Source organism: Rhinatrema bivittatum, chromosome 1, assembly GCF_901001135.1.
Source record: "Rhinatrema bivittatum chromosome 1, aRhiBiv1.1, whole genome shotgun sequence".
Lineage (NCBI taxonomy): Eukaryota > Metazoa > Chordata > Amphibia > Gymnophiona > Rhinatrematidae > Rhinatrema > Rhinatrema bivittatum.
The window spans coordinates 487,543,268-487,570,788 of record NC_042615.1 but is presented as its reverse complement, the minus strand read 5'-3'; the positions used below and the strand labels follow the sequence as shown (position 1 = coordinate 487,570,788).

General features: G+C 44.7%; 1 protein-coding gene across 9 annotated transcripts in view; it reads right to left on the bottom strand.

The window, feature by feature from the left end:
- Positions 1–27,521, bottom strand: part of HUWE1 (HECT, UBA and WWE domain containing E3 ubiquitin protein ligase 1) — a 907,188-nt gene that overhangs the window by 27,726 nt on the left and 851,941 nt on the right. For all 9 annotated transcript variants that reach the window (XM_029607938.1, XM_029607967.1, XM_029607972.1 and 6 more), the window contains one exon: positions 9,230–9,411. In XM_029607938.1, the coding sequence (XP_029463798.1) occupies positions 9,230–9,411 (182 nt within the window). The remainder of the gene's footprint in view (positions 1–9,229; positions 9,412–27,521) is intronic.

Sequence of the window (27,521 nt, the reverse complement as noted above, 5' to 3'; positions counted from 1 at the left end):
ATCATACAGTGCGTCCGCGCCATATGCTATGACGGTCTAGCCTTTCCGTCTGTTGTGCCTCCCCTGGAGGCAGGTCCTGAGTCCCGAGTAGTTGTTGGACCCACCGGAGTCATGCACACTGCATCCCGGAGCTACAAACAGCAGCCCGAACTACCAAGGCGGACGCCTCAAACACACTCTTCAAATACACCTCAAGTTTGCAGTCCTGCAAATCCCTGAGGGCTGCTCCTCCAGTCACAGGAATAGGTGTCCTAGCCGTGACTGCTGATACTGACGCACCCACCTTCGGTACCTTAAGTAGTTCCAGGGACTCCTTGGGGAGTGGATACAATTTGTCCATTACTCTGCCAACCCGCAGAGAGGCCTCTGGAGTCTCCCAACCCTGGACAGCAATTGGAGGAGCATAGGATAAAAAGAAAAGTCTTCGAAGGTGGCTTGAGCCCTGGTAGATGGGAATCCCTTTTCTTCGGTACAGTGCTGGCAGCAGGAGCCTCCTGGGGGGCCTCAACATCTAATCCAGCCAGGACATGTGAGATAAGCAGAATCATCTCATCGCTCTGGAAAAGGCGTAGAACCCGAGGAACGTCCCCTTCGACTTGTGCCGAGGGCATCGGGTCATCTAGATCAGGGTCCACTGCAGGGTCAGGACCGGTTGGATGGGCGACTGGCTGAACCCTAGAGGATCCCGAAAGGGCCACTGGAATGGCAGGGCCAGAAATACTGATGCTGTACCGGGCTGTATCGATCCCCGAGGCCCCCCTGCCATGTCTGGGAGTTCCCCCAGACTGACCACTTTAGGAGGAGGGGGAGCCAAAACCGCATCCTGGTGCTGGCTGAGCCTTGCCAAATAAACTCCATGCATCAACAGAATAAATTCTGTGGAAAAAGGCTCTGGGGGAAGTATGGCCGGAGGGTCCTCTGAGGGTGGCCCTGTGTCGGGGAGGTGTGCTGGAAAGAGAACCAGAGGAGAATGAGGTCCGTCCGGGTCTGAATCCCCGGGAGGCAGTGCTGGAGCAGCAAGTAGTGGATCCAAGATGGCCGCCGTTCCTGTGTCTGCCGGGAACGGCGCCGACCTCCTCAAAGCCTGGCACACATTTGCACGCGACCCAGACAGCCCTCTAGGGCTCGAGGTGCCCTCCCCACCGGGGAGGCACCGAGCACATAGGCCGTCCCGGGAGAACCTTGATCCGGGTTCCCTGTAGGCGCTGCATCGCGTCAGCCGAGGCATGGAGGCAAGAAGAGCTTGGAACCCAGACCTCCGAAAACCTTTGATAGCAGGAAAGAAATCAAAGTCCTGCGCTGCCTGCCTAAACGACCCGTTCCTTTTTTTTTTCTTCAAGCCAGAGAGAGGTCACGTCTCTGAAGCTTAGGGGCTGCCCTGAGGAAACGACATCTCCGGGCAGCAGGTCGATATCGAGGGGGAGAGGTTGGACCACCAACTTCACCCCTAAAGGCAGCAAATGACAGCCCTGTAAAAGGAAAGTTAACAAACTTACCCCCAAACTGATACAGCAATAAATGCAAAAGATGGCAGGTCTGTCACTGAATGAAAGCTCTGCCTGCAAGCTTGCAGCAGGACAGCCCATAGAAAGTAGAGCAAACTACAATGAAAAGCCTTTGCCTTTCTTTTTTTTTTTAAAATAAGATCCATCCAAGTAAAAAGTGTTAACAAGAAAACAGGAGAAATAAATCAACAAAGACTATTCTCACAGAAAGAAAATGGGAGAACCGAAGGTGCAACCTGAATCTGCTGGAGTCAGAGAAATACTGAAAGTTTACAGAGGGCGCACCAGTCATGAGGGACCGCCCTCTCAGTTTATGCTCTGACTCCATCTGCTGGAAGGGGGACATAACCCATGGTCTGGACTGATCCTGGTACGTACAGGGAAAGGTTATTTATACTATCAAATAGTACAAGAGCTTGGGACTCTCCCTGAAACTAACAAGTGGCAGATTTAAAACAAATTTAAGAAAGTATGTTTTCAGACAAGCATAATTAAGCTATGAAACTTACTGCCAAAAAGTGTGGTGAAGACTAGAAGTATAATGGACTTAAATGTTTGAACAAGTTTTGGGAGGACAGGTCCATAAATAATAAATATTAATTATAGAAACATGATGGCAGAAAGACCATATGGCCTATCTAGTCTTTCCATCCACCCAATTAATTCAGCTTTATAATTTCCTTCGCTCCTTTAGAGAGCCCCTATATTATTCTCATGTTCTCAAAATTCAGATACTGTTCTTGTCTCAACTACCTCCAATGGGAAGCTGTTCCATACATCCACCACTCTTCTCTGTAATTGGAATGTGCAGTCTCCAGAACTTGTACTCAGTATTCCAAATAAGGTCTCACCAGAGACCTATACAAGGGCAATCTCACCTCCCTATTTCTGCTTACCATTCTTCTCCCTATGCAGCCAAGCATGTTTCTGGCTTTTGCTATTGCTTTATCTATCTGTTTGGCACATAATAAAGCTATTGTTTGGCACATAATAAAGCTATTGCTTTATCTATCTGTTTGGCACATAATAATTTATCACTTAGTAGAACCTGTACACATCCTCTCACCTCCTTCACTGTTTATGCGCTTATACAATACTCGTATAAAACCTTAGTACATATCACTTGCCCATTGATTCCCTGTACATATTTTTTCCTCTTGTATCTGTCTTACCCTCCCCCTGCTCCCCCCTCTGTCTCGATCATCCCCACCCCTCCCTCCCCTGGTTACCTAGTTATTACTCTGTTACTATGTTTATGTTACACACTGTTCCTTGTAAAAGCTTTGCCTACATATAATCTGGTTGTAAGTTATCTGTAAACCGGCACGATGTGCAAACTATTGTCGGTATATAAAACTAAATAAATAAATAAATAAATAAATCAGATACAATCAGTCCCAGATACCACTCTTCCTTTGAGTTTAGAAGAATTTCACCTCAAATACTGTGCCTTTCCCTTGGGTTTTGGCATTCTTAATGCATTACTCTGCATGTTTTAGCATTTAATCTTAGTTGTCAGACCCTAGACTGTTCCTCGAGCTTCGCCAGATCCCTCCCCTTCATGTTTTCCATACCTTTCTGTTGCAAATTTTGGTTATCACTGGCAAAAAGCCAAACCTTATCCGACAATCCTTCTGCTATGTCACTTGCAAAAATGCTGTAAAGTACCAGTCCAAGAACAGATCCCTGAGGGACAATGATAACAGCCACCCCCTCTCCTCAAAGAAAACTCCATTTACTACTACACTTTGCACCTCCCACTTAGCCAGTTTCTAACTCAGTCATTCACTCTAGGACCCATACCAAGTCTCTGTGTCAAAGGCCTTATTAAAATCCAAATACACCACAGCTAGCGCTTTCCCTTGATCCAACTCTCTGGTCACCCATTCAAAGAAATCGATCAGATTCATCTGAGAAGATTTACCTCTGGTAAAACCATGCTGCCTTGGACCTTGCAATCCATTGGATTCCAAAAACTGCACTATCCTCTGTTTTAGCAGTGATTCCATTAATTTGTTCACCGCAGAGGTTAAACTAACCAGTCTGTAGGTCCCAGCTTCCTCCTTACTTCCATGCTTATGAATAGGGACCATATCTACCCTTCTCCAATCCTCCAGAACTACACCAGTTTCTAAAGAAGCATCGAAAAGGTCAGCCACTGGAGCTGCCAGGAGACCTCTACGTTCCTTTAGTTCCCTTGGATGTATCCCATCCGGTCCCATCGCCTTATTCACTTTGAGGCTGATGTAATAACATCTGTGGCAAAATAGGCACTAGTTATGGGCGCGGGTTTTTATCACCACTTGTGCCTGAAGCTGCCTACCCCTTCTGCGGGATGTAAAAAAAAAAAAGTATGCAAATGATTTGCGCGCAGAAATCCATGCAGTCATGAAAAAATGTGGATACCTAAGCACGTTGAGGCCCTATGTAATGAGCGGTCGCATCTGCGCTCAAAACATGCACCGATAATCCATATATAATATTGAGCGAGTGAACGGGTCTCCCTATTAACTGAAATTATAACCTGGAAATTATTTATGTGCAATAACTGTACTGTTGAAAAAATGGTGCCTAGCTAAGTCATCTGCTTTTCGATGCTGGCCACTTGGTAAGGCAGAAAGCCCCTAATTTAGCTGGGCACTCGGAAGCCGGTATATGCTCCATTAGATGCTTTTCAGGCCTCCCAAGTATCCGCCGACACTTAACTCGTGCCCTGACCATGACGGTAAAAAAACCCCACACTAGCAGTAGTGCAGCTCCCTGCATTGCCTATGATTAGCTAATCGCCTTGTTTGTATGCCGTTAGCATGCATTCATGCAGGAAAAACCACCGTCTGTAAGCGCATTTGTACGTGCTTTTTCCCTTGCACACAAAACCCTTATTACATCCCCATATAGGGCTTTGCATGGGAAAATGCGCGTACAAACACATGTACATGCATGCACAAACTCGCGGCAGCTTCAGCACACCTTATTACATCGGCCCCTTTTAAGCTTAGTTAGCTCCTCTTGAACACTGTTCTGAAAGTCGATTGAGGTTTAACTCACTTCCAAACTTGTTTGTTTTATGTGGTCCTGTTCAAGGTCCCTCCATAGTGAAAACTGAACAGAAATACTGTATTTGTTAAGCAATTTTGCCTTTTTCTCATCAGTCTCAACATACTCCTCCCCTTCACCTCTGAGTCTTACAAAGCCACTTTTGCACTTCCTTCTGTCACTAACATACCTAAAAAAAAAAAAAAAAAGTCCTGTTCCCCTGTTTTACAATGTGCTATTTTTTTCTTCTATTTGAATTTTTGCATTCTTGACTACTTTCCCAGCTTAATTTTTCTAGATATTGTCTGTCTTCTTCTTTCAGTGATCTCTTGTGGTTTATGAATGCTAACCTTTTCTCCTTTACCTTTTCAGCTTCTTTAGAAAACAATAGCACCTTTCCCCTCTTTGCTATATTTACTTTCTAACAAGATTAGTTGCTCTTATATCTCCTTTAAGTTTTGCCCACTGCCCTTCTACTTCCCCTGATTTTCCCATCCAGCTAACGACTCCTTGCGGAATTCCCCCATTTAAAAAAAGCTAGTTTTTCTGAAGTCTAGGACTCTCACCTTTGAATGAACCTTCATCTCTTGCACCCTAATACTGAACCATACCATCTGGTGATCAGTGGATCCCAGATGATCATCTACTACAATATCAGAGATACTGTCTCCACTGATAAGCACCAGGTCCATATTGGCCCCTCCTGTGTGGGATCCATTACCAGTTGACAGAACAGGTCTTGCAGAGGATCCAAGATCTCTCTGCTTCTAAAGGATACTGCAGCTGGGATGTCCCAATCAACATTTGGCAGAGTGCATTCCCCTAGTAATAGCGCCTCCTCTTTCATAGCAATTTTGTGAATATCCTCCATTAAATCTACTTCTATCTGTGATGGAGGTCTGTATACTACAGCAATATAAATAAATGTTCCATTCCCTCTTTCCAGATTAACCCACAGTGCCGCTCTTCTTACATCATAAATCCAGTTTTAATATTTATATATATAGTTTTATATATTATATAGTTTTAATATTTATATATCTATATCTATCTATATCTATATATATAATGCCATGCCTCCTCTCCTTTCCTACCCAGTTCTTCCTGAATAAATTGCTAGGGATGTGCTATCGTCAAGGACGAAATGGGTAACTTCAATGAACTTGCCTAATTCGTCCTAGTTCGGGGACCCTGAAACCTGAACGGATTTTTTCCAAAATTTTGGAAAAAATTCGGTTTCGAGTTAGTGCGCACTAACGGGGAGTCAGCGTGCACTAACTGAAATTCAGGTCCCCCCCGAATCACAAGGGCCCGAACTGTGGGAAATATATTTCCTGTGGCGGGCCGAAAATGAAGCATGAACCAAAAGGTTCGGACTTTGCACATCCCTATAAATTGCGGCCCGGTATAAATATATTCCAGTCATGATTTTCTATATACAACATCTCTGTGACAGCCTCTACATCTAAATCAGCTTCTTCCATGACTGCTTCTTGATACAGGACTATTTCCCATACTATAAGCATTAATGCACATGGCTTTCCAAATATTGCCTCTTTTTTCCCCATTTCTATACAAGTATTTAATGTTTAACTTACCTTAGGGTTTTGTTCACCCATTTCTGATGAAATCATATAGACTTTGGTTTCTCTACTGCTAATTTCTTGGAGAGTGCAATATGAAACAGACTTTTATATTGGGATTTGTTAGATACTTCCTGATAACTTGAGCTGGCTGTCAGACAAGATGCTGGGCTCGATGGACCATTTGTCTGACCCAGCATGGCATTTTTGTTCTTATGGAAAAGACTTGAGAGGCCAACAGGCCAAATGGGGGCACTCTATATAGAAGATGCTGATGGTCCACCACAAATCTGAGAACATCTGTACTCCTGATGAGTATAGGTATCCTTGAAATCTAGGAAAAAGAGCCATTCCCTTTTCCTCAACAGGGGAAAGGTTTTTGGCAATGTTACCATTTTAACCTTTCCTTATGATGAAATTTAAGTGTCCAGAGGTCTAAAAAAGGCTGAAAGCACCCTTTCTTTGCAATCAGAAAATAATTTGAATAGAACCCCCAACCTCTTACCTGAGCAGCAACATCTACAGCTTTAGACTCCAGGAGATGAGACTTCCTTTTCTAGAAGTAGCTGTTGATCCTCTTATGGAGCATGGCCTCAGTGAATCATCAGGTGCAGACCTGAGAAAGTATTCTGTATCCCTTTGGCAAACTGCAGGACCCTAGAAGCCACTGGGATTTGGTACCATCAAGATGCAAAGAGGGTTAGACGTCGTCCTGTTGGACCAGAAGCCAACCCTGAACTCTGGATACTGGAGCTTTTTTTTTGTAAGGAGTTAACAGTGGCTTAGACTGGGATGTCAAGTTTGGCTTCTTTGGTTTTCTCTCTGCCTCAATCTCTGTTGCTGAGGCTGGCGATACCATATTTTAGGGACAATTTATGATAAAAAAAACAGATTTCCCTGAGGAGCACAAAGCCTTCTGGCCAGGCATCAAGTGGAGAGGAAAGTATTTGCAGTATGGAATAGTGCTATTTGATTAGACCCACTGTCTCCTTAACTTTACTGCCAAACATGTTCTTCCCTGTACAAGGCACATCAAGTGATTTGTGCATGCCTCCCTGACACCTGAGCCAAGCCATTTAATTGGCTACTCTGGAGAGTGCCAATCTGCTGGCTGCAGTGTTAAACAGACTGACCTAGGTGCATATCACATTCATCTCCATCTGAGAAGAGATTCCAGAAGGCATCCTATCTTCAGGCAAGGAGTCTGTGAACCCTCAGTCTTCCATGATGGAGGGAGGTACTGCACCATCAAAAGCTGGTACACAGCTGTGTGAAGCAAACATGGAACTTTGAAAATTTCTTGGTTAACAGATCCATCTGCGCGGCTCCTTATCTGGTGGAACAGAGGAATGGGATCTTAATTTTTTGGCTCTTTTCTTAGCAGACTCCAACTTCACAGAGTGATGGAATAAGTAATTTTTCAAACCTTAAAGACAGCTATTTTGCATCTAGTCTCTGGCTTGCTGAAGCAGCAGTGAGACTGATCTGCCAAAGCTTCATTAGCAGTTTTCAGAATCTGGTGATATGAAACTGCTGAGGTCTTGTTGGGAATGTTATATCCTAGGAATCTCATCATGGGAGCCCTGTTTTCTTCCTCCATTTAGATCACAAATAAACTGAGATATCTTCCTAATAAATGTCAAGAAGAAAGATCTTCTGGGGGTGATAAGCTCCTAGCTGGAGGAGAAAGATCTGATAGGTGGCAAGACAAGTCAAGTCATTAAGTTCGAATCCAAGCCCTCATAGTTCTCCTCTAGATCCTAGGAGTGATTTGAGTAAATGAAAAGGCTTCCATGACAGTTACTATTCAAACGACAACCTGCTGAAAAAGCTAGCATCCTGCATAACACAAAGACTGGTAGGGTATCTACTAGTTGTGGAAATAGCAACAAAGGTAGTTAGGTGTGAGATGTAACCACGATCAGCAGTGCAGCCTAGAAATTAGCTAAGTATTTAACCAAGAGACATTGAAACATTCTGGACAACGGATATATTTGCAGAAGTGACTTGTGGAGACAATATATCCCCTGTGTGTCCAATGGGGATATTGGTCTCAATGCCAGGGGAGAGACCAAAGGGAAAATTAGGAGCAGCTCAGAGAGGACTGAAGATCATGACATCGATATCAACATGAACGTCATCAATGCCATGGGCAACGTGAATGTCAATATGGATGTCATCGATGCTTAGGTTTTGATATGCTTAGGTTTTGATATTGAAATGGATTCCAAGATGGGCTGAAAAATATCCTGGAGCCTAAGCTTTCAAAGTCTTGATGACCTAAGAAGACATTTTAGAATAAATTAGACTTTTTTTTTTTTTTTTTTAAAAGCATGATCAATTTCCAGGTGACCCAGGCAAACTATGATTTTCTGACTTTTTGTCACATTCAGGGTACTGCTTGAAACCTGAGGCCTCTCTCAGTTATAGAGGGAAGTGTGTCAAATTAAAGAAAGATATTTTGAAAATTAGGGGAAGCTCTTTGTTAAGACAGTACAGGAGGCTGCCTGAACAGTTAATATTGTAAAACCTGTGCTTTCAGAATAAACCTCACAATCAGATGAAGAGTGCACCATGGAGCCCATCTTACTTGCTCCAAGGAAGAAAAAAACAGACTGAGGGGACCTTGTAGCACCAGGGGGCATGCTCAGCTCTTGTACATGCTCAGTAGAGCCAAAGCTTTTTTTTGTAGATAATTAGGGAACCATCCGCAACTTTGATGCCATGACTACATCAGCCACGCGTGTGACTGACTTTCCTGCTTGTCCATGGAGAATCTTGCTTACAGATTGGTGGAGAAAATAAAACTAGTCAATCCTTTAAGAGGCAAACAGGAAACTAGAGGAAAAGGAGTGCAAGATCACCATTCAATAGAGGGATCTTAAACTCTTGAGAGAGAGATGCTTTGGTAATGGAGCACCATTACCCTTAGGGTCTGTACTGGTGGCAATAATATAATAAAATTTCTCATTTCCTCTCCTCTATAAGAACTGATGGAGAAGCAGCTTGAGTAGAAGAATGTCTTTCTATATACCAGAAATAAAGGAGCTGCAGAGACCCACAGCACAGGCCTGCAATGTTGAGAAGACTCAGACCCAGCCTAACCTGGATGGAGTTGGACTGGTACTTATGGTACTCCGTGTTGGATTTCAGGTCATCGATGTCAATGGTAGGCAGACCAGAAATGAGCAGCTCCAATTCCTGCTCTGTGAAAATGGAGATGAGACGCTTTGGGATGATCTCATAGAAACCCTCTAAGAATGCAGCCAACTGCTTGCGGATGGCACCTGCACAGGAAACAAGGTGGAAGAGGTGAAGGGGAAATACTTATAACAGGGTATTTCCTGCATGGCACCAATCCCTTGTGATCACTCCTCAGTGGTACAACTACCAATCCCTCTCTTATACGTACTATGCAATGCATGTGTTTTGACTTTCAATAAAAATATTTAACCCAGAACTTGCTGCTGAGCAGTTTAAATCACTCCAGTTTTAATTTTTACCCAACTACATACATGTGTATTTTATTTATATGCAAAGATATAGCTTAGGGCTTCTTTGCTGTTCAAGTGGAGTTAATCAAACTTATACACTGCTTGATCATTAAACGAGTTATCAGAATGGGTACACAGTAATAGCGAATGTGGACTATTTGGCTTAACATTGTTCTAGCGAAGGATATGTCACAGGTTTTAGCTGTATGAGCCTGACTGTCTACACTGTTGTAGCCACTCTTCCTTATCTTTACTCTCAACTTACCACACACTAAAGGTATTTTTAACTGTCAGCCATACAAGCTTGACTGCCTGCAGAATAACACTTCTGCTTTTTGTCCTACTTGGGAAGTACAGGGACATAAGCCTGCAACCCATACTTTCATTTTGGTAACTTACATTTTATTCAAATTTTCCAAGCACAGTTACAAATAATGTGACTTAGCATTCCTCTAACAGTATCCTGGATATCATTACAAACTACGATGTTGAAGATTTGCCATATTAGAAAACTTGCCATCTCTCCCAGATTATATCTGGGAATGTACCAAAGTCTTACCGCCATTTCATGTTACTTGACCTTGCCTCACCTTCTTGTAAGATTGTCATAGCTGTATGTACCATCCCTCAGTAAAAGTCTATCTTGTCAGTTTTTTTGGCCCTTTGTTACAGGCGATTGAGCATATAGTTTCCATAATTGGTCCAATACATATTTATTCCTTGTCAACTGTCCAACTCCCTCAGTTTGTTGTTCCTACCACTATCTCACCTGCTTTTAACACTGGCTTAGAGTGTTCCAAGAGTGCTTACATTCTGTCATGGGTTTGGTTATCACTATTTCTGCTGACAGGTTATTCTAGACATTTAACACCCTTTCAGTAAAGCAGTGTTTCCTCATATTTCCTCCATGCCTTCATCTAACCTTATATAATGACCCTAACTTTGTTGCTGAATTTCTTTATGGAGAAAGCCTCTGTGTAATTTATTGAACCCTGCTAAATATTTAAATGTTTCAACCATTTCTCTTCTTTCCCTTCTCTTGTCCAGTGAATATATTTTGAGTTCCTTAAACCTCTGTGAGGTGTTTGTTGCAGGCCCTGTACCATTTTGGTAGTTCTTTAAACTGCTTCCATTCTTTCAATGGTCTTGCAAAAAAGTATAGCCTCCAAAAACGTACATAGTGCTCAAAGGTGAAGTTTCATTAAACCTATACAAGGGTAATATTAGCTACCTTTACCTGCAGCTGCTACTTCTATTTATGCAACGAGTATGCTGTGCACTTTCCCTGCCATTTTATTACACTGAATGGCAACCTTCTGGTCATCCAAGATGACTACTCTAAGTTCCCTTTCCTGTTTGGAAGTTTCCAATTCGTGTCTTCAAACTTGACAAAATGGCAAATGGATACTTATGCCCCATATACATAACTTCACACATTTTTGCATTGAAGAACAGCGTACAAAACATTGACCAGGTCTTCTAGTTTTTTCACATTTCCTGGTTTCTCAACCCTGTTATAGATTTATTTCATCTATAAACACACTTTTCCATCAAAGCCTACTGCACTATCACTAAAGTTATTGTAAAGAACTGGTCCTAGAAATAAACCCTATGGTACACTACCTTCACCAGAGTGGACTCCATTTTCTGCCACACAGTTGTTGCTTAACCAATTTCTTGCCCAATTAATGATCTGCCCTTGATACTAGCTAGTCTGCTTACCTGTTTTCTATATGGAACAGTGTCAAAAGAAAAGTCAAGGTATGAATGAGCAGTGGATGTGGCTGGATTTACACTTCTTTATCACCTTAAAGAATGATCTACCATGTCTCTGAAGGTCTAATCTATATATCTCTTGCCTGAGCTCTTCCAGATCTGCCATTCTTGCCTCCAGAGACCATACTCTGTTCTCAGAGCTAGAAGCTCTTTGCACTGGATGTATACATATAACCTCTCCAATAGGCAGATAATTGTGCATGTTGTATTCAATGAAAGACTGGATTAGTCCCCATCCCACTACTGTCTGCATCATTTATTTCTTCTTATCGAAAGAGCAAGGAATGCTTAAAGTTCCTTAAAATGCTATTCTGTGCTTTATATACTCATTTGTGTAAACATTTTCTATAAATAGGTTTGTACTCATTTACAATCACGCAAGTCTTTGCATCCTCTTTCATCCCCCATTTTTATATTTACTACTGTTCCTTTGATTTTACACATCTTCCATATTGAAAGTGGTTTTATCACCTCATTGACTGGGAAAGTTTCTCCTCTGGGATTTTGCTTGTCTTAACCCCGTCCTTTGCCTCTATTTCCTGATAATTCCTTCCTTCTAATTTTTAATTTTCTAAGTGTTGGTCTTTTTGCTCTTATTTCTACCACCTCTTTAGAAAACTTTTTCCCCTCCTAACTTGTCTTACAGAGGGAATTTGCTACTCTCACTTATACTGTTATTGTTGACAACAGTTTCTATGCACACTTCAGATCCTGGATTCCTTATTGGCTTTCCTCTACATAATCGTACATCATCTTGAAGTCAGCCCTTCTGGACTCATATCCTACTATGGTATAGATCAGGTCTGAACCTAGTCTACAAATGAACTATACTGTATGATAATTATATCCTATATTGTCTGCTACCATGATATAAATTATACTGTCTCTATTTTCAGTACAAGGTCCAGTATAGTATTTCACTGAGTGGGATCTTTAACTAGCTGTCTGAGGAATACCACCATAGGGCACTGAAGACTTCTTAACACCTACCTGAAACAAGCAGACTTCAATCCACATCTGGTAGACTAACATCACCTAAAAGCACCACCTCTGCTCTGTGCATCATCCTAATGTCATCTTTCATATACTATATCTTTCTGCTGGGCTGGAATTCAATATAGGAAAATTGATCATCTGTTAATTTTCGTTCCTGGAATACCCCAGATCAGTCCAGACAAGTGGGTTTTGCAAGCCTGCCAGCAGATGGAGGCAGAGAATAAAAACTTTTCAGGCACTGTTACATAACAGAGTGCCACCTGCAGTTCCTCAGTACTGACTTGTATCCAAGTCAAGTTATCCAATCCAACAAACCCAAATAACTCTGGGTGAGCAGAGACTCAAAAGTTGGAGACCCCCAAAACTAGGACACCCGCCTCAAAACAAGGATTATAATAATTAGCAACTCTAAGGCATTGCCTATGTACCGTCATAGTAAATCTGCATGATTACAAACTGCCTTAGCAACATCCAGAAGCAAGGAAGTCTTTTGAAAAAGCCAAAAAGGGATGGGTCTCTGGACTGATTCAGGAATGAAAATTAGCAGGTAAAAACCATTTTTTCTTTCCTGTTAATACCCCAGATCAGTCAATTGGGATGTACCCAAGCCCTTCTAAAATGGGTGGCGGGAACTTGAAAGACCCGTGTGCAACACACTCTCCCCAAGCGCTGACTCCTCCAGCGCCTGCACATCCAGGTGGTAATGTTTGGTAAAAAGTGTGATGTGAAGACCATGTCACTGCTTGACAAATTTCCTGTGGAGAAGTCAGCTGACACTCTGCCCAGGAGGTTTCCTGCTTCCTAGCAGAATGCACTTGCAACCCCTCCAGAACTGACTGAACCTTACAGATATAGACTTAACTTATCGCCTCCTTCAGCCATCTTGCAATCATGCTATTGGAAGCTTTATTTCCCTTCTTTGCTCCACTGAACAGGACAAAGATGATCTGACTTCCGAAAGGCATTCAAGACCTTAAGATATCACAAGAGAACTTGCCGCACATCCAATAAGTGAAGTTCCCTCACAAGTGGAGTTTCGAGTAACAAATGTGGGAAGGCAGGCAGCTCCTGTTTGGTTGAGATGAAATGAGGAAACAACTTTGGGCATAAAGGAAGGAACATTATGTAATGATACACCATCCTCCGTAAAGTGTAGGAAAGGCTCTCTATATGATAATGCTTGAAGCTCTGATATCCTCCTAGCTGAGCAAATGGCAACCAAGAAAACAGATTTCAAGGTAAGATCCTTCAAAGAAGCCCTTCTAAATCAGTCCAAATGGAGGACCACAAAGAACTCGAAAGACCAGATTAAGGTTCCAGGCTGGACACATCTTCTGGACCTGAGGAAGTAGATGCTTCACCCCCTTCAGAAAACGCATGACTTCCAGATGAGACGCCAACGGTTTTCCCTGCAGCTTACCTCAAAGACAACGTAAGGCTGCCACCTGAAATCAGAGGGAATTATAGGCCAATCTCTTTGCAAAAAGGCTAAAACCTGAGGAACATCTATGTGGAATGGCTATAGCCCGTTCTGCAAACACTACAAATACTCTCCAAACCTGGATATAAGCCAAAGACATGGAAGGCCTCCTTGCCTTAAACAAAGTCACAATCAATAGCTCCGAGTATCCTTTCAAGCGGAAACATTGCCTTTCAAAAGCCAAGCTGCTAGACCAGTGGTTCTCAACCCTGTCCTGGGGACCCCACCAGCCAGTCGGGTTTCAGGATATCCACAATGAATATGCATGAGAGAAAATTTGCATGTTATGGAGGCAGTGTATGCAAATTCTCTCTCATGCATATTCATTGTGGATATCCTGAAAACCCGACTGGCTGGAGGGGTCCCCAGGACAGGGTTGAGAACCACTGTGCTAGACAAAAGCGATCCACCCGGTCTGAAAAGATGGGTCCCTGCCACAACCACTTGTGCAGATGGGTCAAACGAATGGAAGAGACTACCACAAGATGAACCAGATCCGCAAACCACGGCAGGCGCGGCCACTCTGGTGCCGCGAGAATCACCCTACCCAGATGACGTTCGATGCAATGCATTACTCGTAATACAAGTAGAGCAGCAGCATGGTTGGACGAGGGTGTTGATGCCCTCATAGCAGACCTCCCTCCGGTGGCTGTAAAACCGAGCCGCCTTTGTGTTTCCTGGAACCGCCTTGAGGTCCAACTCAGGCCCGCCCCATTTGGCCTCTATTTATTTTATTTATATATTTATTGGTTTTTATATACCGCCGCTCATCAAAGATATCACGTCGGTGTACATAGAACGAAAAATACGCAATTGCGTTGTACATATAACAGTATAATAGCTGATTTCCAAAATACATTAAAACAGTAAAATACGGTAACAAAACAACTTATTTAGCTAAGACTAGATAATAAAATAGAGTAAATATTAACTATGATGGCACAAATTAACATAGTATCAAGGCAAACATTGGAGGAATGAGAGGGGGGGGGGAGCAAAAGTAAAGAGAGGAGGAAAGAAGAGGGTCAGGGAGGAGAGGGTAATATACATATATACAGAGGGCAAATCAATGGTTATAAGAAGGAAACCAAGGTACTAGGAATAGGCCGAAAAGGGCAGAGAAGAGTCTAAAGTAGAGGGTACTAATTTAGGGACAAGATGGAAAGATTGACAAGTTAAGAAAGGGAGTAATGAGAGTTAAGAAAGATCATGTGAGTTAGGAACATGTTAAGAACATGTGAGCTAAGAAGGAGCACGTGCGAATCATGTATAGGCCTTAGTAAAAAGCCATGTCTTAAGCTTTTGCTTGAAAGTCTTAGGGGACGGTTCAAGGCGTAAATCAGTAGGCATAGCATTCCATAGTGTAGGGCCAGCTATGGAGATGGCACGTGCTTTGGTGGATGCATATTTAAATAGTTTAGGTGAAAGGCTTCCGCTGACAACTCCCACTCCCCCAGATCCAGCTGTCTGCTAAGATAGTCCGCGTGCACATTGTCTACTCCAGCCATGAGCGACACTGCCACTCCCGTTAGATGCTTCTCCACCAAAACAATTCCTGCACCATCTGACGACTCTTCATTCTGCCTTGACAATTGATGTTCACCACCACTGTCGTATTGTCCAAGAATACTTGTAGTAAGCTCTTGAATAAGCAGAAGAAAGGCAGGAAAAGAACGGTTCGCAAAGCCTGTCTCCAACTGGTTGATTGATCAGGATGTCTCCTTTGGTAACCACTGACCTTGAGCCATTCTTCCTTGTTAAATCGCCTCTCAACCTCTGAGGCTGGCAACTGTTGTCACCACCACCCAGTCTGGCACTTCCAGGTCCATCCCCTTTCTCCAAATTGGAATGAGAGCCACCATGAGAGAGTGGACCTGGCGTCCACCTGAAGCAGTAAAAGAAGCTGAAATTCCTCTGCAAGCGAATTCTAACGGGATAAAAGCGCCCGCTGAAGAGGTCGCATGTGAACAAATGCCCATGGAACAAACTCCAGTATAGACGCCATAGAACCTAGGACCTGCAAATAGTCCCAGACTTTGAGAAACAAATGCTGCAGAAATCGAAGCACCTGAACCTACAACTTGATCATCCTCTCCGTGGTCCGAAACACTTTCCTGACCTGGGTATCGAATCGAGCTCCCAGATACTCCGACTGGAATTACTCCAAGTGACTCTTTGCCAGGTTCACCACCCAGCCTAACAAATGCAGGAGCTGCATGACCCTTCAAATCAAATGACAACACACTATTTCTGACTCTGCCATGATGAGCCAATCGTCTAGGTATGGGTGCACTAGGATTCCTTCCCTGAATGCCACTGCTACTACCATCATCACCTTCGTGAATGTCCGTGGCACTCTTGCCAACCCAAAAGGAACGGCCCGAAATTGGAAATGATCCCCTAGCACAGGGGTCAGGAACCTTTTTGGCTGAGAGAGCCATAAACGCCACATATTTTAAAATGTAATTCCATGAGAGCCATACAATATGTTTAAAACTAAATACAAGTAAATGTGTGCATTTTATGTAAGATCACACTTTTAAAGTACAATAAGTCTCTGAAAATATTACACCAGGCCTTAAGACACCAATACATCTCCTATTAGGAAAACGGACCAAGTCAGGCTGCTATAGAGTCCTACACAGAAACTACACGCCAGCAGAAAACCACACCTGAATCACGTGCTGTCCCTCACCAAAAATAGAATAAAGAGACCAAAACGCATAACAAGAAGCATGCAGAAAAAACTGAATTGGAAACTGCAACAAGCCAGAGTCTCTGTATGCAGTGTAACAAAGGAAAAAAGAAACATCACCCATCCTTATAAAACAAATCAAGAAATATAAAATCATCAGCAGTAAAACTGTACTAACAAAAAGAACATATTTCGAAACAGCTGATGAGTGGAATATCCAATAATTAAAAACTCATATAAAACATTTCCAGATACCAACAAAATATTTCAAAATAGCAGACACAAAGACCCAAGTAATGAAAAATAAGGATACAAACATTTTTTTGCTCTGCATACCTGGGAACGTTTGATATCCAGGTGTCCTGAGATTGTTCTGAATTAGCAGGAGGTGGGGTGGTTTGCTTGGAACTTTCTCCTCTCTCAGTCACATACCAGCGCCTCTCTCACACTGGCTCTCAATTACACACCTATACACACATGCTCTCAGTACTCACATATACACATGTTTTTTCTCTCTCACTTATATAGGCTCTTAATTACACATTTACACACATGCTGTCTATCTTTTCACGCTTACACACACACACACAGGCTTTCAATCACATAAATACATGCTGTCTTTTTCTCTAACACACAGACTCTCATTCACATGCTTACAAACATGTCCTCTCTTTCTCTCATTTACACACAGGCTCTCAATCACATACTCACATGCTCCCTCACCTAAATCAGCTCTCAATCACACACAGACACACATGATCTCTCTCTTACTTATACACACAGGCTCTTAATCATACATACACATGATTTCTCTCACACACAAAGGATCTCAATCATACACACATACTCTTTCACACAAACAGGTTTTCAATCACAAACTTACACATACAAGTTCCCAATGGTAAACTTACATTCATGCTCTCTCTCTCTCACAGGCAGGCTCTCAATCACAGACATACTCTCTTTCACATATACAGGCTCTCAATCATTCACATACATGCAATCTCTCACACACACACACAGCCCCCCCACCCCCCGCGGCCCGGAAGAGGAAGTGGAGAGTATCGGGTGCGTGCGCGACAAGAAGAGGCCACGCTAGTGCGCTCGGCATCGGCCCGAAGAAAAGAAGACTGCCGCGCGGCTCGAGGAAAATGAAGAGGTTCAGCCGCGGCCGATGGGACTCCGCCTCCGCGAGGGCTGCAAATGAAGAGCTTAGCGTTGGGAGGAGGCTGCTGCTGCCGCGAGTTCCCGGGGTGGGGGAGAGAGAGAGAGTGAATGAGCGAGCAAGCTGTGTTTGCTCGCTCATTCACTCTCTCTCCCCCACCCCGGGAACTCGTGGCAGCAGCAGCCTCCTCCCAACGCTAACCTCTTCATTTGCAGCCCTCGCGGAGTCCCATCGGCCGCGGCTGAACCTCTTCATTTTCCTCGAGCCGCGCGGCAGTCTTCTTTTCTTCGGGCCGATGCCGAGCGCACTAGCGTGGCCTCTTCTTGTCGCGCACGCACCCGATACTCTCCACTTCCTCTTCCGGGCCGCGGGGGGGGGCGGGAAGAAGAGAGCTCGCCGGTGCCGCTGACTCCAGCTGTCCTGCCGCGTTCCGCCCGGGCTGACAGCATTTTAAGCCCGGGCGGAGGAGGACCGGGGAGCAGCTGGGTCAGCGGGAAAGTGTGGCGACTGTCTGCGAGCCAGATGCAGCCCTCAAAAGAGCCATATCTGGCTCGCGAGCCATGGGTTCCCGACCCCTGCCCTAGCACCATGAACTTTAGGAATCTTTGATGGTCGGCTCTTATGGGAATGTGCAGATAGGCCTCTGTCAAATCCAATGATGCCAGAAATTCTCCCTTGGGCACTGCCGCTAACACCATCCGCAGCATTTCCATCCAAAAGCGTGGTGCCCGGAGAGCCGCATTAACCTTCTGTAAATCAAGGATCGGTCAGAAAGTCCCCTCTTTCTTGGAACCACAAAATACACGAGTACCTTCCCAGTCCCCACTCCTGAGGGGGAACCGGAACAATTGCGTTTAGGCACTGCAACCACCGTAAAGTCCCGCACCGCCTCCCACTTGGCTAGGGAGGTGCAACAGGAGACCACATAGGCTTCCCTGAGTGGGCAAAAAAATTCTAAGATGTAGCCGTATCTTATCACCTCTGGAACCCACTGGTCTGACGTGATTCTGGTCCACTCCTCGTAAAACAGGGACAGCCTCCTTCCGACGGCTTTCCAGGAGGAGTGGACCAGCTTGCCTTCTCTGGCTAACCTTACATCCTCAGGCCCCCTGGACGGCACCTTTACGGGAGGGCTACTTGCCTTCACAAGCCCTACTTCTGTGCTGTAGATAAAGAACTTCTGCTTGATCAAAACCTCCTTACATCTCGAAAATGAGCGTGCAATAGAAAGGTCTTCTTTCCAGTCTTCTTATCCTTGGGCAAATTATTTCTCTTTGACTTTCCCAACTGCTTCATCAGCTGTTCCAGATCCTCACTGAACAATAGCTTTCCTTTAAAGGGGAGGTTACATAGCTGTGCTTTAAACCACAAAACCGCCAACCAATTTCGTAACCACGGGAGCCTCTGTACTGCCACTGCAGAAACCTTTCTTCTGGCGGAAGTCTGGACCATGTCGTATAGGCATCCGCCACATAGGCTACTTCCGCCTCCAAGCGGGCAGCCTGAGTGGCCTCATTTGAAGCCCCTGACATCTTCTCTTGTGCCTTCTGCACCCAGCACAAGCAGGCACTCTGCATCAAGTTCCTGCAGACCACTGGACAAAGGCTTAAGGCTGAGACCTCAAACAGTCTCCAACAGAATCTCCAGCTTACGATCCTGGATATCTTTCAGAGCGGCCGAACCTGCCACTGGGATGGTCTTCTTGATCACTGCTGCATCCACCTTGGGAAGCTTCCAACTCTTCAAGGTCTGCACCAGCAGGGAATATAACTTAGCCTTAGCCCTGGCTACCTTTAGACCTGCCTCAGGAGATTCCCACTCACGATCCACTAACTTCTTCACCTTCTTTGATGAAGGAAAGGCCTTAGGCGTTCCCTGTAGTTCATCCAAGACAGGATTCACTCCCTCACTGTCAGAATCTTCCTGTGTAACCTTAATCCCAAATTCTTCTAACACCTGGGGAATTAGTGGCTGCAGCTCTTCCTTGTAGAACAAATCTCACCACCCTAGGATCATCCCCTTCTGCGATCGGGATGTCTGCCGCATCCTACATGGTATCAGCTATGCGCTCACAGGATCCTTGTCCGGATCACCCCCCCCCCCCCCCGGACCTCTCTGCAGGTGATCTGTATCTTCTGTTTCGTCCAACATGCCCTTTTCGTCACCAGAGGGACAACCCAGGCTAGAAGCCAAAGAATTCCCCCTGACCCTGACTGCTTAGCTGCCTTAGGCCTCTTAGCTGAATGGGTCTTTCTGAGGGGCAGAGCGCTTAGTTCCTGCCTCCTCCTTATCCAAATAGACTTTATGGAGGAGCAGGACAAAATCTGTGAGGTAGTCCTTGGAAACACTGGACTGCTGATCTTGGTCCGTATCACCCTGCTCTTCCTCCCTTTCCCTGTCCTCAACAGGAAGCTGATCAACTGGAAAAAGCTAGGGGAGAGGAGTCCAGAGGCTCCCTTGCAGAGGCCTGGCTTCTGACACATGGAAACAAGATGGCTGCTGCTTCCTCCAACCCCCCACCCCGGGTCTCCTACACCGGACCAGATGACCACCCGTGAGTCCTGCGGATGTCCCCACCCTCCAGAGTCACAATCGGGGCAAACATGGCTGCATTGAAGCACGAATGCCTCAGGCCACAGCTGCAACAGTTTTCTGCACTGAGCAGGAGGCACTATTAAGTGTGGTCAGTGCTAAAAATAGGCTTCTGCCCAAAGAATCCCTGCCAGCAGGGCAAAAATCTCTGACGATGTCCTGGCACCTAGCCTGGCTGTCGAAACACTTTTGTCCCCCACTCACCCGATTCTTACCTTCCGGCATACACACTGCTCAGCCTTCGCATCGCTCAATTCCTAAATTACTGCTTTTTTTTTTGTTTGTTTTAAAGCAACAGTACTCCAGAAGCAGACAAATAAGGGAAGGGAAAAAGAAATAAATGGAAAAATTACATAGCTGTGCTTTAAACCACAAAACCTGATAATTTCATTTTCCTTAATGTAGACAGATGGACTCAGGACCAGTGGGTTATGCTCCCCTGCCAGCAGTTGGATACGGAGCAAGCCTATGTCACAGTATATACACCCCTGCTTTGACCCCAGCCTGCCAGTATTCTCTTCAAAAGCAAATGTGGACAGACTAGTAAAAAACTTGATAAAAACAGTCAACCCTAACTGTACTCAACCAATAAACACTGAACTCAAGTAAGAACATGGGTACCCCAAGCTAGGGACTAGATGAACACTTACCAGTAATCAGAGGAGTAATTACAGTAATCATTTGGCAGCTGAGGGCAGGAAGCTGAGTCCATCTGTCTACACTAAGGAACACGAAATGATCAGTTAAGTAATTTCTGCATTTCCTAGCTTGTAGACAGATGGACTCAGGACCAGTGGGATGTACCAAAGCTACTCTCGAACAGGGCAGGATGCTGCCTGCAGTACGGTCAACACTACATGCACAAAGGCTGCGTCCTCCTGGGCCTGCACATCCAGACGATAAAACCTGGAAAAGGTGTGTAAGGAGGACCACGTCGCAGTTCGGCAAATGTCAACAGGAGACAACAACCTAACCTCTGCCCATGACACTGCCTGAGCTCTAGTGGAATGAGCCCTAACCTGAGTAAGCAACGGCTTACTCAGGTTAGGGCATAACCATCTCCTTAATCCAGAGAGCTATCGTAGCCCATGAAGCTGGTTCGCCCTGTTTCCTTCCACCATGAAGGACAAACAGACGATCCGACTTTCGGAAAGGCTCAGAAACCTTCAGATACCACATAAGTCTCTTGACATCCAAGGAACACAGGAGGCGATACACCTTCGCATCTCTGACCTTATCCAGGGACGGCAAAGAAATGGACTGCTTCAAATGAAACTCTGAGATCACCTTAGGCAAGAAGGATGGAACAGTGCACAAAAGAAAAATCCAGCATCAGGTTAAGACACAAAGGAACTGGCAACTGCAAGGGAGGCTGAAGGTGCTTCACTCCCTTCAAGAAATGGGACACATCAGGATGGGACGTTAAGGAGACACCACTTACCATGCCTCTGAAACATGAAAGAGCCACAACCTGAACCTTTAAGGAATTAAGGGCCAATCCTTTATTCAACCCATCCTGCAAAAAGCCCAGAATAAGTGGGATCCTAACTGAATGAGGAAGAACACCGTATTCCTCGCACCAGGCCTCAAACACTCTCCAAACCCACACATGTACTAGAGAAGTGGATAAGTACAGAGCGCGGATTAAAGTAGCAATCACTGCGGATGACTATCCATGCTTCAACAGGCAAGCCCTCTCAAGGGCCAAACCGTAAGACAGAATCAAGCCGTACCCCTGCTGCAACAGATCCAAGTGTGGCAGAAGACGAAGGGGGTTCTCCACCAGGAGTCTCTGCAAATCCGCATACCATGGATGCCTGGACTAATCCGGAGCCACCATGAGTACTGGCCCCCTGTGGATTTCGATTCTGCGCATAATCTTACCCAGCAAGGGCCACGGAGGAAAAGCATAAAGCAACTCGTCTTCCGCCCAGACCTGTACAAAAGCTTCGATGACCAGGGACCACAGATCTCTCCTGCAACTGAAGAATCGAGGAATCTTGAGATTCAAGATGGGACGAAAGGAGCCTACCTTCTTGGGCACAACAAAATTAATGGAATATCGCTTCATATTTTCCTGAGACGCAGGCACGGGAACCACAGCCCTCTGCCAGAGGAGCCTCAGAAGCGTAGATTCCACTGACTGCTGCTTCTGCGGGGAGTGGCAAGGAGATACCATGAACATGTCCCAAGGAATGCTGCAAAATTCCAGTTCATAGCCTTTCTGTATCACTTCCAAGATCCACCTCTGGTAAAAGAGAGATAGACATCCCCCTATCTCCTGAAAATGGGTCGGCAAATCTTCATTGGGAAGCTTGGGAAAGTCCACCACTCGAGCCTGCTCCTTTCTTGGACTGTTGGGGACGAAAGGACTGAGACCTACCAAAAGGCTGAGTCCTCTGAAAGGTTGGGTTTCTGTAGAGATGAAAATGCTTGGAACCCCTGAGATGACCCCTCAAGAAAAGGGGCGCTGCAATTGCTTCTTATCCTCTGGTAACTGGAGAACTAGAGATTCGCCCCACGTACTGGCCAGCTTTTCCAACTCACTCTCAAACAAGAGTGAGCCTTTAAAGGGCATTTTTGTAAGATTAGCCTTGGAGACTGCATCAGCTGACCAATTCCACAACCATTGCTGAAGCCTGGTCGCCACAACCGAAGTTACTCCTCTGGCTGAGGTATGGACCATATCACAGCCCGCGTCTGCCAAAAAGGCGGCAGCGGGTTCCATAACTTCTCTGGGATTCATTCCCAAATCATCCACCTTCTATGAGAGAAGCAGACAAGAACACATCACAAGAGCACAACAGGAAGCAATCTGCAAGGTCATCACCACTATGTCAAAGGCCTGCTTAAGGATAGATTCAATCGCCTATCATGCACATCCTTCTAGACTGCTCCTCCCTCCACGGGGATAGCTGTCCATTTAGCTATGGCACAGACAAGCGCATTCACTTTGGGAAAATGCAAATGCTCTCTCACAACTGGATCCAGAGGGTATAGGCCTTCTAATGCCCGACTCCCTTTGAAATTTTCTTCTGGGGAATCCCATTCACGATCAATCGGGATTCTTCTTCGGCTCTTACACAGAATCCGCCCCGCACTCCCAGCATCTTCAATGTCTGGGGAAAAAAGGGCCGGTAGCTCATCTGTATGAAAGAACCGTAACATGGTTTGATACGGCTCTAAACCAGGAGGAATTTCACCATCTTTCAAGGAATCAGGATCCACCTCATCATCCGTGCATCCGGGTCCTCACTGGGGAAACCTGTGGCGAACCGAGGCATGCCACAGTGCTTAGCTGTAGGATTGGGAGGGGCCACAGGCTGAGAGTTTGACCTGACCGGAATGGGCAAAGTGGATGACTGCGCCTGAACAAAGGCTTGTAAACCTTGTAAAACTCCACGCAAGAAAAAGCAGCCGGATTCAGACCAAGTCCAGCAGGTACTGGAGCAGGCCCAACTGAACTGCCATCTCCTGCGCAGAGCCAGTCAAGGGAGTACCAAGATCTGGCACATTTCTAGCCAAAACCGTAACCAGACCATCAGAATGAGAGGATCCAGCAAAATCTGAGGAAGCCAACTCTCCCTGAGCATCCAGAGTTGACACATGTTGTAAGACAGGTCAGGCTGAGAAGACCTAATATGACAGGCAACACAAAGAGAAAGGCACTTAAGGCTTGTTTACCAGCGCCACGAGCAGCGGTAACTATGTGTTCAAATGGTTGGGTTTAATAATGTTGCACGCCAAAATTATAGGTGCCCCAGCAATAAGTGTGGCAAGACGCGTGCACTATTAGTTAGCCCCACTGGAGTGTATCACCATGCTCAAAAAAGTTATGCGCACAGAAGTTGCACCTAGCGCAGTGCGCACAAAGCCAAAGCACCGCGCACACATGTCCTGTAGAGGGCAGTAAAGCATGCAGAAGAGCACGTGAAAATGCCTCCGCAGCCTACCATGCGGCGAGCAAAGAAAAGCCTACTACAGGGCCTAGCCCACCTGGGCCTCTCAACCCGCCAGGCTGCCAATTCCCTAAAACCCCAAACAGGAGCGGGAACGACGTCGGGACAGCTCGCCAAGTACGGAGACTGAAGGAAGGGCTAAAACCCCCCCGTATCCATAGGTAAAAGATGATCTCGTTTTTTCTTTTTTTTTTAAACTTACCGGAGCTCAGCACTTACCGGCAGAGTACAGAGGTGGTCTCCAGCTGTGGGGGTGGGGGGCATCTACAGTCACCACTGCACTTGGCCTTCTGCACCCCATGCCTTTCAGCTGTACAAGCAGCTAAGTCCACGCCGGGAACCGGCTACCGGACCAAGGCACATCTCTGAGAGATCACAGAAATCACCTCAGGAATTCTCAACTGGGGGAAGGACCTTTAGGTATCACTGCAGGAGAGAAGATCTTCATTTCTCAATATAAAATTGTTTCAAAATTCATTGCAATCCCCATAGGAAAATTGGTTCTTATCTGCAAATTTTCGTTCCTGAAGTAGCACGGATCAGTCCAGACAGTGGGTTGAGCCTCCTGTCCAGCAGATGGAGCCAGAGAAAAACTGAAAGGGATCCCATATAAGGAGAGTGCTCACCCTGCGCCCCTCAGTATAAACATTAACAAAGCAGATAACAAAACTAGGAAATGAACCCTATTAAGGTCAAGCAAGTAACTGATCCCAAAATGGATAACATAATGCAAACTAGAAACAGTGCAAGAACCAGCTCTTGTCTAAAAGGTATAAACATCTGGTGCCTTATGGTCCTTCATTTATTTATTTATTTATTTTTTTTTAATTTTTATAGACCGAAGTTCTTGTAGGAACTACAAATCAATCCGGTTCACATACAACTTTTAAATGCCCAAAAAGAGTAGTGGGCTTTACATAGAACAGTTGAACAATAAAACAGGTAACAATAGAACAACAACAATAATGATGGAACAAATAGAATAGATAACCAATTAAACATAGTAATATGGTAATAAATATTATATAGAAAATAAATATAAAAGAGATAGAGTAAATGAAGTGTGAGTACAGTATAAATACAAAATTTATATATTCATATATAATATATATATAATATATAATATATAATATATATTATATATATTATATATAATATATTATATATATATATATAATATATATAATATATATATATAATATATAATATATATATATATAGATATATATATATAATATATATATATAATATATATAATAATATATATATATAATATAGATATATAATATATAATATATCTATTATATATATTATATATATAGATATTATATATAATAGATATTATATATTATATAGTATATATATTATATATTATATATTATATATATTATATATTATATATATAATATAATATTATATATAATATAATATATATATATATAATATATATATAATATATATATAATATATTTATAATATATATATAATATATTATATATATATAATATATATATATAACATATAATATATAATATATAATTCATATATAATAGTTCTGGAAGGAAAAGGCATTCTCCACAGCTGTAAAGAAAGAAGAGAACGAGCGGACTGAAAAAAAACAGATTGGGAGTCTGGACTGATCCGTGGTACTACAGGAACGAAAATTAGCAGGTAAGAACCAATTTTCCTTTCCCTGTATGTAGCAGGATCAGTCCAGACAGTGGGATGTACCAAAGCTTCCTTAACTAGGGTGGGACCGAGACAGTCCCGCTCGGAGCACCTGTCTGCCGAAGGAACCAAGCACTGGCGCCGCTACGTCAAGATGGTAATGCCGAGCAAAAGGTATGCAGCGACTTCCAAGTAGCTCCTCTACAAATTTCCTGCGGAGAAACCAGCTGGCTTTCTGCCCACGAAGTAGCCTGCGAACGCAGAGAATGGGCTTTTAGACCCTCCGGGACCGGCCTGCCCCAGCAAAGATACGCAGACGCGATGGCTTCCTTTAGCCAGCGAGCTATGGTGGCTTTAGAGGCCTTCTGCCCCCTATGAGGCCCACTCCATAAGACAAAGAGATGATCTGAGATCCTGAAGTCATTAGTAACCTGTAAGTACTGTAGAAGAGCTCTCAACATCCAAACGGCGAAGGTCACCCCCAGACGTACTAGCAATATCCTCTGGAGAGAAGTCAAGGAGCTCGACGGACTGATTTACATGGAAGGAGGAAACCACCTTTGGCAGGAAGGAGGGAACTGTCTTAAGAGAGACCCCCGAATCCGAGAACCGCAGGAAGGGCTCCCCACAGGAGAAAGCTTGAAGCTCGGATATCCTCCTGGCCGAACAAATAGCCACGAGAAAAACCATCTTAAGCATCAGATCCTTGAGCGTGGCTCGGCGGAGGGGCTCAAAGAGGACACGAAGGACCAGGTTAAGACTCCAGGACGGGCAAGTAGCCCGGACTGGCGGATTCAAATGTTTAGCACCCTTAAGAAACCGTACAACATCCGGATGGGCCGCCACCATGTAACCGTCGAGCCTCCCTAAGAGTGAACAGAGGGCTGAAACCTGAACATGCAAGGAATTAAAAGACAAGCCTTTAGAGAGACCGTTCTGAAGGAAGGAGAGAACCAAGGAGACCGAGGCTCTATGCGTTGATACCCCCGCATCCGCACACATATTTTCAAACACCCTCCAGACTCGCAAATAAGCCAGAGGTGTAGAGGTTTTACATGCGCGCAGCAAAGCGGATATCACGTCCTCCTTATAGCCCCCTCTGTCTTAGGTGCTGCCGCTCAAAAGCCAGGCCGCTAGACAAAAGCGATCCGCCCACTCGAAAAATACAGGCCCTTGTCAGAGGAGATTGTGGAGGTGACAGAGCCGAAGAGGGCCGTCCAATGCGAGATTCATGAGGTCCATGAACCATGGTCTGCAGGGCCACTCCGGCACGATGAGAATTACTGGTCCGTTATGAACCTCTATCTGTCTGAGGACCTCTCTCACCAGAGGCCAAGGTGGGAACACGTAAAAGAGGACATTGCTGGGCCAGGGTAGGGCCAGCATGTCCACTCCCTCTGAGCAATGTTCCCGTCTTTGGCTGAAGAACTTGGGAGCCTTCACATTCTTCAAGGTGGCCATCAAGTCCAAGTGGGGAGCCCCCCACTTGCGTATGACGAGGTCCATCGCTTCTTCCGACAACTCCCACTCTCCGGGGTCGAGATGCTGATGATTGAGGAAAGTCGGCCTGAA